Source organism: Mesoplodon mirus (genome assembly GCF_964341445.2).
Source record: "Mesoplodon mirus genome assembly, chromosome: 1".
Classification (NCBI taxonomy): Eukaryota; Metazoa; Chordata; class Mammalia; order Artiodactyla; family Ziphiidae; genus Mesoplodon; species Mesoplodon mirus.
In genome coordinates this window covers 26842422-26855868 of record NC_138976.1, presented here as the reverse complement: position 1 = coordinate 26855868, position 13447 = coordinate 26842422, and the positions used below count along the sequence as shown (strand labels likewise).

Sequence of the window (13447 nt, the reverse complement as noted above, 5' to 3'; positions counted from 1 at the left end):
CTTTGCAAGTATGCTTTCCTTTTTTAAAGAAAAATGATTACTTTGTAAAAATGACACATAGTTTAAGAATTCAAACAATGCAGAAAGTACAAAAATTTGAAGTAAACACCCCAAATTCTACCATCCAACAATGGTAATGATGGTTGTCACTTCCTAACCAACTTACTTGGTGCTTCTAAGCCCCGCTTTTCCTAATCACAGACTTGGCATGAAGAGAGAATGAAATAATCAATGTGAGGAAGATAGCAGTGTGCCTGGCAAGAAGGAAGCAGTTCATGAAAGTCAGCTGTGATTGCTGATATTACAGGACATACACTGCAGCACAGTTGGTGACAGCACAGTCACTTATCACGAATATTATCTGCATAGGACTGAAACCAGAACTTATGACTCTACTGAAAAACCGCCTGATCGGATCCCTCTGGGTGACTGTTGCTGAGTCAGTGGGTCAGAGGTGCGGGGAGGAAATAATCAGTTGATTGACCAGGTGGAAAAACGATGATTATATGGATGCATGATTAGACACAGAAAATTATCCAATGATTATAGAAAAGAAACTTGCTCTTCAAAACTCACCTAACAGTCACAGTAAGATATAAAAGGAAGAGGTTTTCAGTAAAAGCAAAGGGTGATTTGATCACTTTAGTAAGGAAACTATAACTTCAGAAGGAAGTCCTAAATGCTAAAATTAAGGAACCCCCATTTTAGGACAGCTTGATCTGCCACTACTGTTCAGAAACCAGAAGGCCATAAAGTAGAGGTGCCTATATAAACTTTAAAACATTATTTATACGTAAATAGCATTTTGTAAATTCAGAAGAACTTTTACAAATTTCACTATATATTCTATCAATAAAATGCCTTTCAGGGGTTTCCCTGGTGGCGGCGGTGGATAAGAATCTGCCTGCCGATGCAGGGGACACAAGTTCGATCCCTGGTCTGGGAAGATCCCACATGCCGCGGAGCAACTAAGCCTGTGCGCCACAACTAGTGAGCCTGCGCGCCACAACTACTGAAGCCCGCGTACCTAGAGCCCATGCTCCACAACAAGAGAAGCCACCGCAGTGAGAAGCCCACTCACCATAATGAAGAGTAGCCCCCGTTCGCTGCAATTAGAGAAAGCCCGTGTGCGGCAACAAAGACCAAACACAGCCAAAAAAAAAAAAAAAAAAAAAAAAATGCCTTTCATGACTGTACTTTCCCCAATAGGAAAAATCATCAGAGTCATAGAACCACACAAGAGTAGAGCTGAATTGAATTTCAGAGGTTTAGTTTAACACCTTCATTTCATAAATGAATAAACAGACTCAGAAAGATTAAGCAACTTACTGAAGGTCAAGTTACTAGTTACCTGGAAAATCTAGATGAGGACTAAAATCACATGACTCCCTGTTCAGTAATCCTTCCATAATTCATCTATCAATTATTGAATATATATGTCTCCTACAGAATGAAACTGCTTCTAAATCAACATGCAAATAACATATGTATTTTTAGTAAGCTTGATCATTTTTTCTGTAATTACTAATATAGTGTCTTTCACATAGTATAGAAACAGTATTATCAAAATATGGCTTACGAAAATGAGGCCCAAATTATGTGTTTACTTACAAATATGACAAAAAGAAATGACATGGGCATAATATACCCTAAAGAATGCTGAACTGGAAGTCAGCAGATCTGTGTGACCCTGGGCATTCTCTTCACTTCCTGAGCTTCTATTTCCTCATCTGTAAAAGGTGAAAGGAAGGGGAGAAGAAGAACTAGATCTCTCAGGCTGCTTGTGGATAGAAAGGTGCATTTCAAATATGTTAAATATTTTTATTACAAAAAAATTGTATTTTTATTATGAGAAAATTCAAGCATAAACAAGAGAATAGCATAATAATGCTTTATATTCTCATTACCCAAATTTAATAATTAGCAAAACTTTTGCCGTATTTGCTTCATCTATCCCCTTCCTTTTTATTTTTGCTCAAGTATTTTAAAGCAAATTCCAGGGGAATTCCCTGGCAGACATGGCGGTTTCACTGCCAGATCCTGCAAGCCGAGCAGCGGCGCGGCAAATAAAAAAATAAACAAACAAACAAATAAATAAAGCAAATCCCAGAGCTCCTATCATTTAATCTCTCTGCATTTTAGATTCATCTATAAATAATGTGAACATAACCACAACGTCCTTGTATTAACAAAATTAACAGGAATTCCTTAGTAAGATCTAATGCCCACTCTAAATACATGTTCTCCTGATTTTCTCAAAAATGTTTTTTTTTTAACAATTGCTTTATTCAAATTACAATTCTCAGTCAATTTTTGATTCAGGGAGACACAATCCAAATATCTAGCAAGGTTTAAGATTGACATCTATACCTAGTGTTTAAGCAACTGACCATATTGTGATTATTACTATTGAATTTTTCTTCATCCCAAACTCAATTTAGAAACATTCTAGTGCTGTGAATACTCCCATCTATGTCAGAGTATGGCTGCCAGATAGTTATTGACTGAAAATCAGCAGTAGTTGGCAAAAATTATGTCTATACAGTGCACACCAAGTGGTTTGTGTCAATGCACGTGAAGTAAAAATTAGCACTACATTGATGGTAACCAGTCAAGAAACAATGTAGATAAAGACAAGCGACAAGATTCAACTGGACTTGCCATGTGGGAATGGTCTGATGGAATAAGCAGAATGCCTAAACTGGAATGTCAATAAACGTAAAAGGCAGTGCCAAGTCCCGACATCTGTACATCAAGGTGCATGGCTGATGAAACATTAAAGGAGCCTGGGATATTGCCACTGTCTCTTTTTATCTGTAGACTGGCAAGTACCCTTAGGAGGCTCCTTCCTTTGGTCTTTTGGTCTGTAATTAACGTATGTTTACTCCAGCAGGCAGTAAGCACCTTAATTCACATGCTTACTTAGGTCTGAAATTCAAGGGTTAGCATATAAATGGAAATGGAATTACAAAATATTACTTTTTTTTTATTGTTTCCTAAAAAAATAGCAGTCAGGCAGTAAACATGTTATAGAATACATTCTTATCTTTCCCTTTTGTTTTTTCAGGGTTTCAAAGGGAGAAACCTTCAGCACCCTCAAATATCTGTTTTAATGTCAAAACCTCAGCCTTGAGGACTTCACTTGGCTTTCCAGTTTCCTTAAATGTTCAAATACCTAAATCTTCAAGTCTTTTTCTGTTTTGCAATTGTCATTTGACTATAATAGAGACAGTGAGTTCTTTATATAATTGTCACCAAGTCCAAGCTTGCTCTGCTCACTGCACGACAGGCCAATGAATCGGAGACGAGGTGTTGAGGCGAGGAATACTTTATTTGGAAAGCCGGCAGACCGAGAAGATGGCAGACTAGTGTCTCTGAAAAACCATCTTATCTGGGCCTGGATGCCAGTTTCTTTTATAGAATCAGAGAGGAAGAGGCAGTGAGGAAGTAAAATAAAAGGGCAACCAGTCTTGCAAAACATCTCCTGGAATGGCCAGCCTCGGTGAGGGGATGTGTTGGTTTCTTTTTTCTTGCAGCCATTCACAGGTGGGCAGCGTTCCCTGAGGCAGGCCATTATGTATGATTATAGTAACAAAAGGAACGAAAAGCAAAGGTTAAAGTCAAAGAAACAGATCCAATGTGGAGTCCGATTTAGCTCTTCCCTGTTATTTATCACTCCCAAAGTGAGGCACACTAATCTGCTTTATCTAAGTCTGCACATGGTCTAAGAATTCCACATAAGTTTCTAAGGCTGGTATGAAGCAGAGTGATGCTACTAGGAGCCTGAAAACACCGATGTGACAACTCAACAGTTATTTACTGAGCACCTACTTCATGAAAGGCACTGTGAGCAATAGAGAGATGACCATGATCTTCAGGAGTTCTCCATTAATAGGGAAGACGGATTACATAAAATCATAATATAATGTGAAATGTGCCAAGTGCTGTAAAGATTTACAGTGTAGGGAGAACACAGTTTGGGACACATGACTGTGGGACAGAACAATCTTCTTAGACGAGACTGCATTTGAACAGGGGAATGACATGGTTAACAATTATATTAGCGATATGATTTAGAAAGGCTACTTTGGAAGGTGACGAATTGAAGGAGGGAAAGATCAAAGGAAGGAAAACAAGTAAGGCATTGCGATAATCCCAGGAAGAGTCAAAGAGGGCAAGATCTAGACAATGGTGCTGGTAATGAAGTGGAGATGACAGTGTGAATCAAGGAGGGGTGTTGAGTCTGAAATAGAGATTGAGGACTCACCAGCACCCAAGTGAGTGCGGAAGCCTCGGTGGTTGGTCAGGTCCCCAAAGGAGATAGGCTGAGAGAAGAGATCCAGTCCTTGAAGACTGTTTATATTTAAAAAATAAAAAATGGAACAGAAGCCAAAGAAATGGAGAAGGCGCATGATTAGAAGAGAACTGGGGGACTTCCCTGGTCGTGCAGTGGTTAAGAATCCACCTGCCAATGCAGGGGATACAGGTTCAAGCCCTGGTCCGGGAAGATCCCACATGTTGTGGAGCAACTAAGCCTGTGTGCCACAACTACTGAGCCTGTGCTCTAGAGCCTGAGAGCCACAACTACTGAGCCCGTGTGCCACAACTACTGAAGCCCCTGTGCTCTGGGGCCCACGTGCCGCAACTACTGAAGCCCACGCGCCTAGAGCCCGTGCTCTGAAACAAGAGAAGCCACCGCAATGAGAAGCCCGTGCACTGCAACGAAGAGTAGCCCCCATTTGCCACAACTAGAGAAAAGCCCGTGCGCAGCAACGAAGACCCAAAGCAGCCAAAAAAAAAAAAAAAAATAATAATAATAATAATAAAAGAAGAGAATTAGGGAAATTCCCGAGCGTTCCAGTGATTAGGACTCTGTGCTTTTACTGCAGGGTTTGATCCCTGGTTGGGGATCCCGCAAACTGCGAGGCACGGCCAAAATAAATAAATAAATAAAATAAAATAGAAGAAAATATACTGTCACAGAAGCTTAGAGAAGACATAGGCTCAATAAGGTAAAGAAGAGGAGGCAATAGAAAGGAGATAGAGAAAGGCCAATGAGGGTGGGCAGAGAAGACATCATGAAGACATCATGTGATTTATCAACTAGGAATTTGTCAGCGACCATTCAGACACAGGTTTCAGTCTAAATGTGATAATAAAGAAATGGAGGCAGGGAAGACAGTGTGAGAGAAGGCAAAGAAGACAAACTTCAGAAGAAAGAGAACTGGAGAATAACAGATGGAGGTATAACTAATGGGGAAAGGTTCTGAAAGAAGTGGGAAAGATGAAGGCCCCATGTTTCCTCCAAGACAGCAGGCCTGGAGAAAGCCTCTTTCCTACAGAGTTTCCCACCTCCTGACAGAAGGAGCTGGTGGTGACCAAGAGTGTGGGGATGGTGTCACTGCAGGGCCATTTGAGTGACAGCATCCATGAACAATGAAAACTAAAGCACAGACCTGGGCTGGGGGGACTCAGGGATGGAAATCTGATTACCATCTTATTCGTTACCTACAAGTTACTAGAATCTTCCTAGATCCAAGACCATCAAGAATCTCTCTTGCTTAGACTTCACACCATGTCTAGTCCTTTTTATTGGACCTGGGTTCTTGGACAACAATTCCAGCCTAAATCTGTGGATCTCATATTATTCAAGAAATCTGTATTTAAATTAAAATCCCAAACTTTCATCTTAGTTTCTCCTTATTTTTTCATGCTGCATGGTGGCACCTCTGTCCACTAACTGATAATATCCTCTTCATCAAGAGAAACTTCTTGAATATATAACACATTCCACTGGCCTAACTGAATTCGTAGTCCTGGTCAGTCAGGACTCCCCTGACTTGATGCTACTAGCCAAAAGCCAGAGGCCCTAATTTCTTCATCTGGAAAATGTGAGCTTGCCCTAGGTAATATCTAAAGTTCTGAGTAGCTTTAAAATCCCATGATTCTAAATCAACACTGCATAGAACTTTTGTTCTTTTCTTCTGGTTCAGGATTTCTTAGTGTAGTGTTTCCCTATGAATATATTTATTTCTGATTTCTGAATATATATTTCATTATTTCTGAACCAATATCTAAACTTGAGATTTTTAAAATATGGCAGAAAGGATGTGAGATGAACAACAATACATTCCTTTTATCAGTGGCTTACCTCTCTTCGTTGTTTTCCATCTGATTAGGGAAAGCAGCAAAGTCTAGTAGTAATTTAATCGCATCAAGGTATCCATTGTTACAGGACCAGTGCAAAGCTGTCCTTCCCTACAAGCATAAAGAAAAATCAAGTACATCTGGTGTCGGTATTTTTGGACACATAGTTATTTATGATGACTCAAATATATAAACACTTCTCTCAAATCGCTTAATTACAAAAAGAGAAAATATTAAGTATACAGTGGAGAAAATGGACTGTATCTTAACCAAATGATCAAAATTAATACTATGTTAAGAGGCATCATATGTCTCCAGAAGTGATACCCTGAGAATTCAATATCACTTATGCAATATTCCAACCCAAAACGTAAAACTTGAATCTAATTATGATGAATCATTAGGCAAACTCAAATTGAGTGAAATTCTATAAAATAAATGGCCTGTATTCTTAAAACATTTCAATGTCATGAAAGATAAAAAAGGCTTGAAGCATTGCTAGAGATAAAAAGGAATACTTCATAGTGTTAAAGGCGTCAAAGAGGAAGCTATCACAATCCTAAATCTGTATGCACATAATAGCATAGCTTCTAAATATACAGGATTAAAATTGACAAAATTGAAAGGGGAGATAGTCATATCCATAACCACAGTGGGAGATTTTTAACCCATCTTTACAATAGTTAATAGAACAAATAGATAAAAAAGCAGTAAAGATATAGAAGGCGTGAACAATACAATGTAAAATTTGAACTAAGTGATATATATATAAACCATTGCATCGAACAATGACAAAATTAGTACCCTTTTCAAGTATACACAGAACATGTACCAAAATCAACCATGTGTGGGGACGTAAAGCCTCAAAAGCTTTTGAAAGATTAAAATAGTTCAGAGTATGTTATTTAACTACAGTAAAATTTAAGCTACAAATCAGTGCGGTAGGTAGAATAAGGAACTCCCTTGCAAAGATGTCTACATCCTAATCTCTGGAATCTGTAACTATGTCATAGTAAATGGAAAGGGGGAATTAAGGTTGTAGATGGAATTAAGGTTACTAATCAGCTCACTCTGAGTTGGGGAGATTATCCTGGATTATCCAGGTGGGCCCATATAACCACAAGGGTCCTTATAAGTAAGTGACAGAGAGAGGCAGAAGGTGAATATCAGAGTGATGTAGCATGAGCGAAACTCAGCCAGTCACTGCTAGCTGTGAGGAATGCAGCCACAAACCACAGAATGTGGGCAGCATCTAGAAGTTGGAAAAGTCAAGGAAGAGATTCTCTCCTAGAGCCTCCAAAGAGAATGAAGTCCTGCCAACACCTTGATTTTTAGGACATTTTGGACTTCTGACTTCCAGAACAGTAAGATAATAAATCTGTGTTGTTCTAAGACACTAAGTTTCTGGTAATTTGTTATAGCAGCAATAGGAAACCAATATAATCAATAACAAAAAGATAATGAGAAAATGTCCAACTGCCTGTAAATTAAACAACACACTTCTAAATAATCTATGGGTCAAATAGTAAATCAAAATGGAAATCAGACAGTGTTTGAGTTGAATGATAGTGATCGTACAATTTATCCAAATTTGTAAGATGCAGCTAAAGCATGCTCTAGAATAAGAAACATGCTTAAATACATATATTGAAAAAAATATTGAAAAAAATCAATGACTTAAACTTTCATCAAAAGAATCTTTTAAAAAATATTAAATCAAATCTGATGGAAGCAGATGGCAGGAAATAATAAAGATAAGAGTAAATACCAATGAAATAGTGAAAAACTTAAAATATAGAAAATAAAAAAAGACTGGAGTCCTTTGAAGAGATGAATAAGCAAGACTGAAATTTTTTTAAAAAAGGAAAAGAGACAACATGTATTACCAATGTATGGAATGAATAAGAGGAAATCATTACAGGTCTTACAGACATAAAATAGAAAAGAGAATGTATGATGAACTTTATATGAATACATTTGACATTTTTAATAAAATGGATAAATTTCTCAAAAAAGTGCAACTTACCAAAGCTGAACGGAAAATGATTAGAAAATCTGAATTGTCTTTTAATTATTAATGAAGCTGAATCAGTTATTAACAACCTTTGCACAAAGAAAACCCCTAGACCAGATGACTTCAGCAGGGAATTCTTCCAAACATTTAAAGAAGAATTTAACACAATCTTACACAAATTCTTTAGGAGAATGAGAAAAGAGGGACTACTCCCTAACTCTTTTTATAAGGTCAATGTAACCTTGCTACCAAAACCTGACAATACAAGAAAGGAAAATTATAGGTCAATCTCTCTCATGAACATAAATGCAAAAATCTCATAATATTAGCAAACAAAAATCCATCAGTACATATATTTCAAAAATATATCATAAGTAGGCCAATGTAATCAATGTAATTCACCACATTAATAGCAAAGAGCAGAAAAAATAACAATCATGTTGATAGATGCAGATACAGTATCGGATGAAAATTAAACAGCTAATTGTGATTTAGAAGAACTCTTAGCAACCAAAAATATGAGAGAACCTAGAGCAAACATCATACTCAATGGTGAAATATTTAAAGCTTTCCCCTGAGAAGCCAGAATGACTTAAGGATGTCAGCTATCACTAGTTCTATTCAACATTGCATTGGCGGTCCTAGCTAGTTCAATAAGGCAAGATAAAGAAATGAAAGTCATAAGAATTGGAAAGAAAGAAATAAAAATGTTATTGTTCACAGACAGCATGATTGTTTATTTGGATAGTCCAAAACAATACACATGAAAACTAACAGAAGTGGGAAGTAGCTTACATAAGTAATATACTACTTATGTATGAACTTGTAAAAAAAATGTAAAAGGTACAACAAAGTATAAAAGATGCATTTCTAATAACATTGGTATAGGGACCATATGTTACACATTTTTCATTATGCTACTTTCACAGATAGTAACAATCTTGATAAATACTTATTCAATGAATTAATAGGGAATATATTTTCTGACTTGGAAAACATAATATGCTAGTATTTTTAAAGAGTTAAAGTAAGTAAATTAGCAAATTATGTCAATATTGGCTAAATTGAGAGAAATCAATACACTGCTACATAGCTGCGGGAAGCATAGATTAACCTGCGTGTTTTAATAATTGGTGTGACAGTATATATCAGAGCCTAGTCACATTCATATACCATTCATTACTTTGATTCAAAAATCTCACTTACATGAAATTATTCTAAGAGAATAACCCAAAAGGAAAAAGTTAAATGCACAAAGATGATTAATGCAACATGTTCTATAAATAATGAAAAAGTATCCAGCAATAGGAAGTTACTGATTTAATTCTAAAGTCTAGGTTACAGGCATAGCTTGGACCTGACTCCGCCCCCAATACTCCCACCACTGTTGTCACCTTAGGGTAATTATTTAAGCTCCATGAGCTTCAATTTCCTCCTCTGTAAAACAGGGATGATAATAGTAACTACTTTATAGGCTTGCTGTGAGGAGTGAATGAGTTATTTTACAGAAAGCTCTTAGAACTTTGGAATATTAAGCATCCATGATTATGAAAAAAATTATATACCAACTGAAAAAGTACTGGTGATAATTCTGAGGGAGCAAAACAAAATGTGGTTTGTAAAATCATATGATATATATATTTATATACCTATAATCATATGCCATGTATATATATTTTATAAAAGTTATCAAACTGTTCCCGTTCTATATGATGACTTTGTTAAACTATATACGGATATATAGGCAAGGACTAGAAGAGAACATGGACAAATACAAATCACTTTTAATTAACAGATTTGTGAGTGATCTCTTCACTCGGTAAATTGTTGTCTTCCTTAATTTTAGTTAACAAAGAAGCAATGCTCCAAACACTTTGGAGCAGACAATATAAAAAAGACGTAGAATTTCTACCTCTTTGTCTTGAATGTTAGGGTCTGCGTTATTTTCCATGAGCACGGCCATGCAGTTGATATATCCCCCATATGCAGCGCACTGCAGTGGGGTTCTTCCTGCATAATCCTGCACATTTGGGTTGATCTTATTTTCTATCAATATCTGGCAGACATCAGCATTTCCTCCCAGCGCTGCCCAGTGTAGAAGAGAATGTCCATCTTGGTCGACTAGATCTACCCTTGCTCCACCTGAAAAAGCAAAAATATAATGAAAATGTCTAATACAGAGAGCATTTATCAAAAAGAAGTTTAAAAATATAACAACAGTCCTTTAAATGCTTTACTCTTAGCAAAAAGCTTTCATGTATATCATCTACTTCAGATTCTTACAATAAGCCTGTGAGCTGGTCAGTGTAGGACTCCTTCCCCTTATACATAAAGTGAAACTGAGGATCAGGCAGATGCAGTGACTTTTCGCAAATTGAACAGCTACTAACACGTGGAGCTAGCAGTGAACCTTGAGTTTCCCGATGCCAGGCTCTTCCCTCCATCCTTCTACCCAGGCAGCTCTCTGCCATGTAAAGCTATATTTCAAAAGGCAAATGCAGGGGCTTCCCTGGTGGCACAGCAGTTGAGAGTCCGCCTGCCAATGTAGGGGACTTGGGTTCGAGCCCTGGTCTGGGAAGATCCCACATGCCGTGGAGCAACTAAGCCCGTGCGCCACAACTACTGAGCCTGTGCTCTAGAGCCCGCGAGCCACAACTACTGAAGCCCGTGCACCTAGAGCCTGTGCTCCGCAACAAGAGAAGCCACCGCAATGAGAAGCCCGCACACCGCAACGAAGAGTAGCCCTCATTCGCCACAACTAGAGAAAGCCCGCATGCAGCAATGAAGACCCAACGCAGCCAAAAATTTTTAAAAAATAATAAATAAATAAATAAATAAATCTATTTAAAAAAAGGTGAATAAGAAATCGTACCTTTTGAGAGTGACTTGTTAGGAGCACTCTTAACTAACCTTTTATGAGTGTCTGAATCACATCTTTGTGTCCCATCTCACAGGCTCGGAAAAGTGGAGTATGTTTCATGACATCAGTGGCATCTACTTGAGCATTATTTTCCAATAATAACTTCACGGTGCTGACATGGCCAGAAAGGGCAGCAGCATGTAAAGCTAAAAAGGGAGCGAAAGAAAGTGAAGAACTTCCAAATAACAGCTTTACCTTTTTATTATCCTAACTATGTGTCTTCTTCACTTTTGATTTTCTCATCATTTTGGCTAAATGCAATTTAATCTTCAGGATTCTCTCTTTTTTAACTTTTATAGATTTCTATCTTCCTTTCTATTCATATGTATTACTCACACTTTTCCCCTTTCCTTCTACCTTTCTCATCTCACTGTTTTCTTCCTTTCCATCCTGTTCTGAAATGGTCTCCTCTTCTCAGTTACTAGTTTATTATCTTTTCCTCTTTCTAAGAGAGTAAGAGAACAAAAAAATGACAAAGAGAAATGATTTAAATGATGCAGGCAATTCTGCCCACAAACCCACTCAATTCGTATATGTCCCTGAGGGGTTGTGTGACGGGACCGTCAATCTACTGTTCCTTCAGTTGGTTACCTGTGCTATTCCTGCAGTTGGTCTGTGTACCCACATGGTACTGAGAGTATGTGTATCTTACTGCACTGAGTGCATTTTCATACAACATGACTCCAAATGCAAGCCAGCTATTTCCTCAGGGCCCAATTTCAAAAACAGCAATTCATTTCAAGATTGGAGAAAAAAGTGGGATGGAATGTAGTCTCTCTGGTAAGGGGTTTGAAAGAGTAATTTTGACTATGTGTGAGTTTCATGTTACGCTGATCCCCGCCTACATTATTCCACTCTAGTGCTTATGTCATCACTCTTTAGATTACTCTGGAAATTCTATTTAATTCATCACTCTCTAAATTCTGAATTTTTCAGGATAACTGTCTAGAGGCCTGGGCCAATTCTTTCTAAGGATTATGGCTCTATACTGTCTAGGATAATGTTTCTTTCATAAAGTGTGATTCATGGACCAAACTTGGGATGCCTATGAAATGCAGATTCCTGGGGATTTGTTGAGAAGCTATTGCGGACTGGGTACTAATATAATGCTGGGAATTCAGCAGGGAACAAGATAGCTAAGGTTATATTCTCATAGCGGAAGCAAAACAAAACAAGACAAAAACACTGAAGTAATAACATTTAAGTATTAGATGGTGATGGATGGTATAATTAAAGAAGTAAAAAGTATTTTGATATATAGAGTGACTGGGGGATTACTTTTGATTGGTGGTTGGGGAAAGCCTTGCTAAGGCGCTGACATTTAAGTTGAGAGTAAATCATAAAAAAGAGACAGCAGAGATCTCAAGGGAGAGTAGTCTGGGCAAAGAGAACAATGAGTACAGGGATAGGAATGAATCTATGTGTTTAAGGAAGGCAAAGAAGTTGCAGCACAATGAGTGAGAATGAGGTAAGTCAGAAAGGTAGAAAAGGCCAGATCATAAATGGCCATACAGGTCAGAGTGATGGAAGACACTGAAGGGCTTTACGTAGGTGAATGATATTTGATTTATGCTTTCAACAGATCACTCTAGCTGTTTTGAGAATGCATTACAGTAAATTAGAGTGTAAGCAGGGAGACCAGTTAACACTAGCGCAGTTGACTGGGTGAAAACTGGTGGCTTAAACTAGGGTGACAGGAATGGAGATGGAAAGAAGCAGAAAGATTTAGATTATATTTTGGAGGTGGAGTCAACAGGACTTGTTGACAGGATTTGATGTAGGATCTCTATATAGTCTGGGAACACCCCTAGTAATTCTCATGCATACTTGAGTTTGAAAAGCCTGACCTAAATGGCTGAATGTTAGTTTGGCCTAGACAAGATTCAGATGGGTGTGAGAGACTTCAAAAATCTTAAGTGTGTCATATGGAAGACAACGCAGAGTGGAACATTCAGTTTGACAAATTTTGGCTCAGTATAAGGAAGCGCACCCTAATAGAGTGAGATTAAGATGGAAGTAATGGGTTCTCTATATTGGAGCTGTTCAACCAGAGGCTGAAAGACACTGGGGAGATGTCTTTGGTGAAAAACACTGGTGAGAATGTTATAAGGCAAGTTAAGGCATGATATATCTGTGAGAGTTCTTTGATTTTCACATTTAAGGGCATAAGAATGCTTTTTTTTTTCTCCCAGATGAAATTTTATACAACATCCAACATATAAAATAGTTAAGAGTTGAGTGGTTCTGACTAAAGTAGGGGTAGAGGGTTACTCACTTAAGCATTTACCCCTCAGCAACATTTCAGGTACCTCTATAGGAACGTGTTGTTCCGAAGAACATGGTTTGGAAAACCGTGGACTAGATTT

At 37.8% G+C, this 13447-nt stretch overlaps 1 protein-coding gene across 2 annotated transcripts in view; it reads right to left on the bottom strand.

The window, feature by feature from the left end:
* The window catches only part of INVS (inversin), a 146981-nt gene that overhangs the window by 45126 nt on the left and 88408 nt on the right, over positions 1–13447 (bottom strand). For both annotated transcript variants that reach the window (XR_014293943.1, XM_082619619.1), the window contains exons 9-11: positions 11072–11227; positions 10074–10303; positions 6152–6258 (exon numbers count right to left, since the gene is read on the bottom strand). Coding sequence is in view for 1 of the 2 variants with exons in the window: in XM_082619619.1 (XP_082475745.1) it covers positions 6152–6258; positions 10074–10303; positions 11072–11227 (493 nt within the window). In the remaining variant the exon portion in view is untranslated. The remainder of the gene's footprint in view (positions 1–6151; positions 6259–10073; positions 10304–11071; positions 11228–13447) is intronic.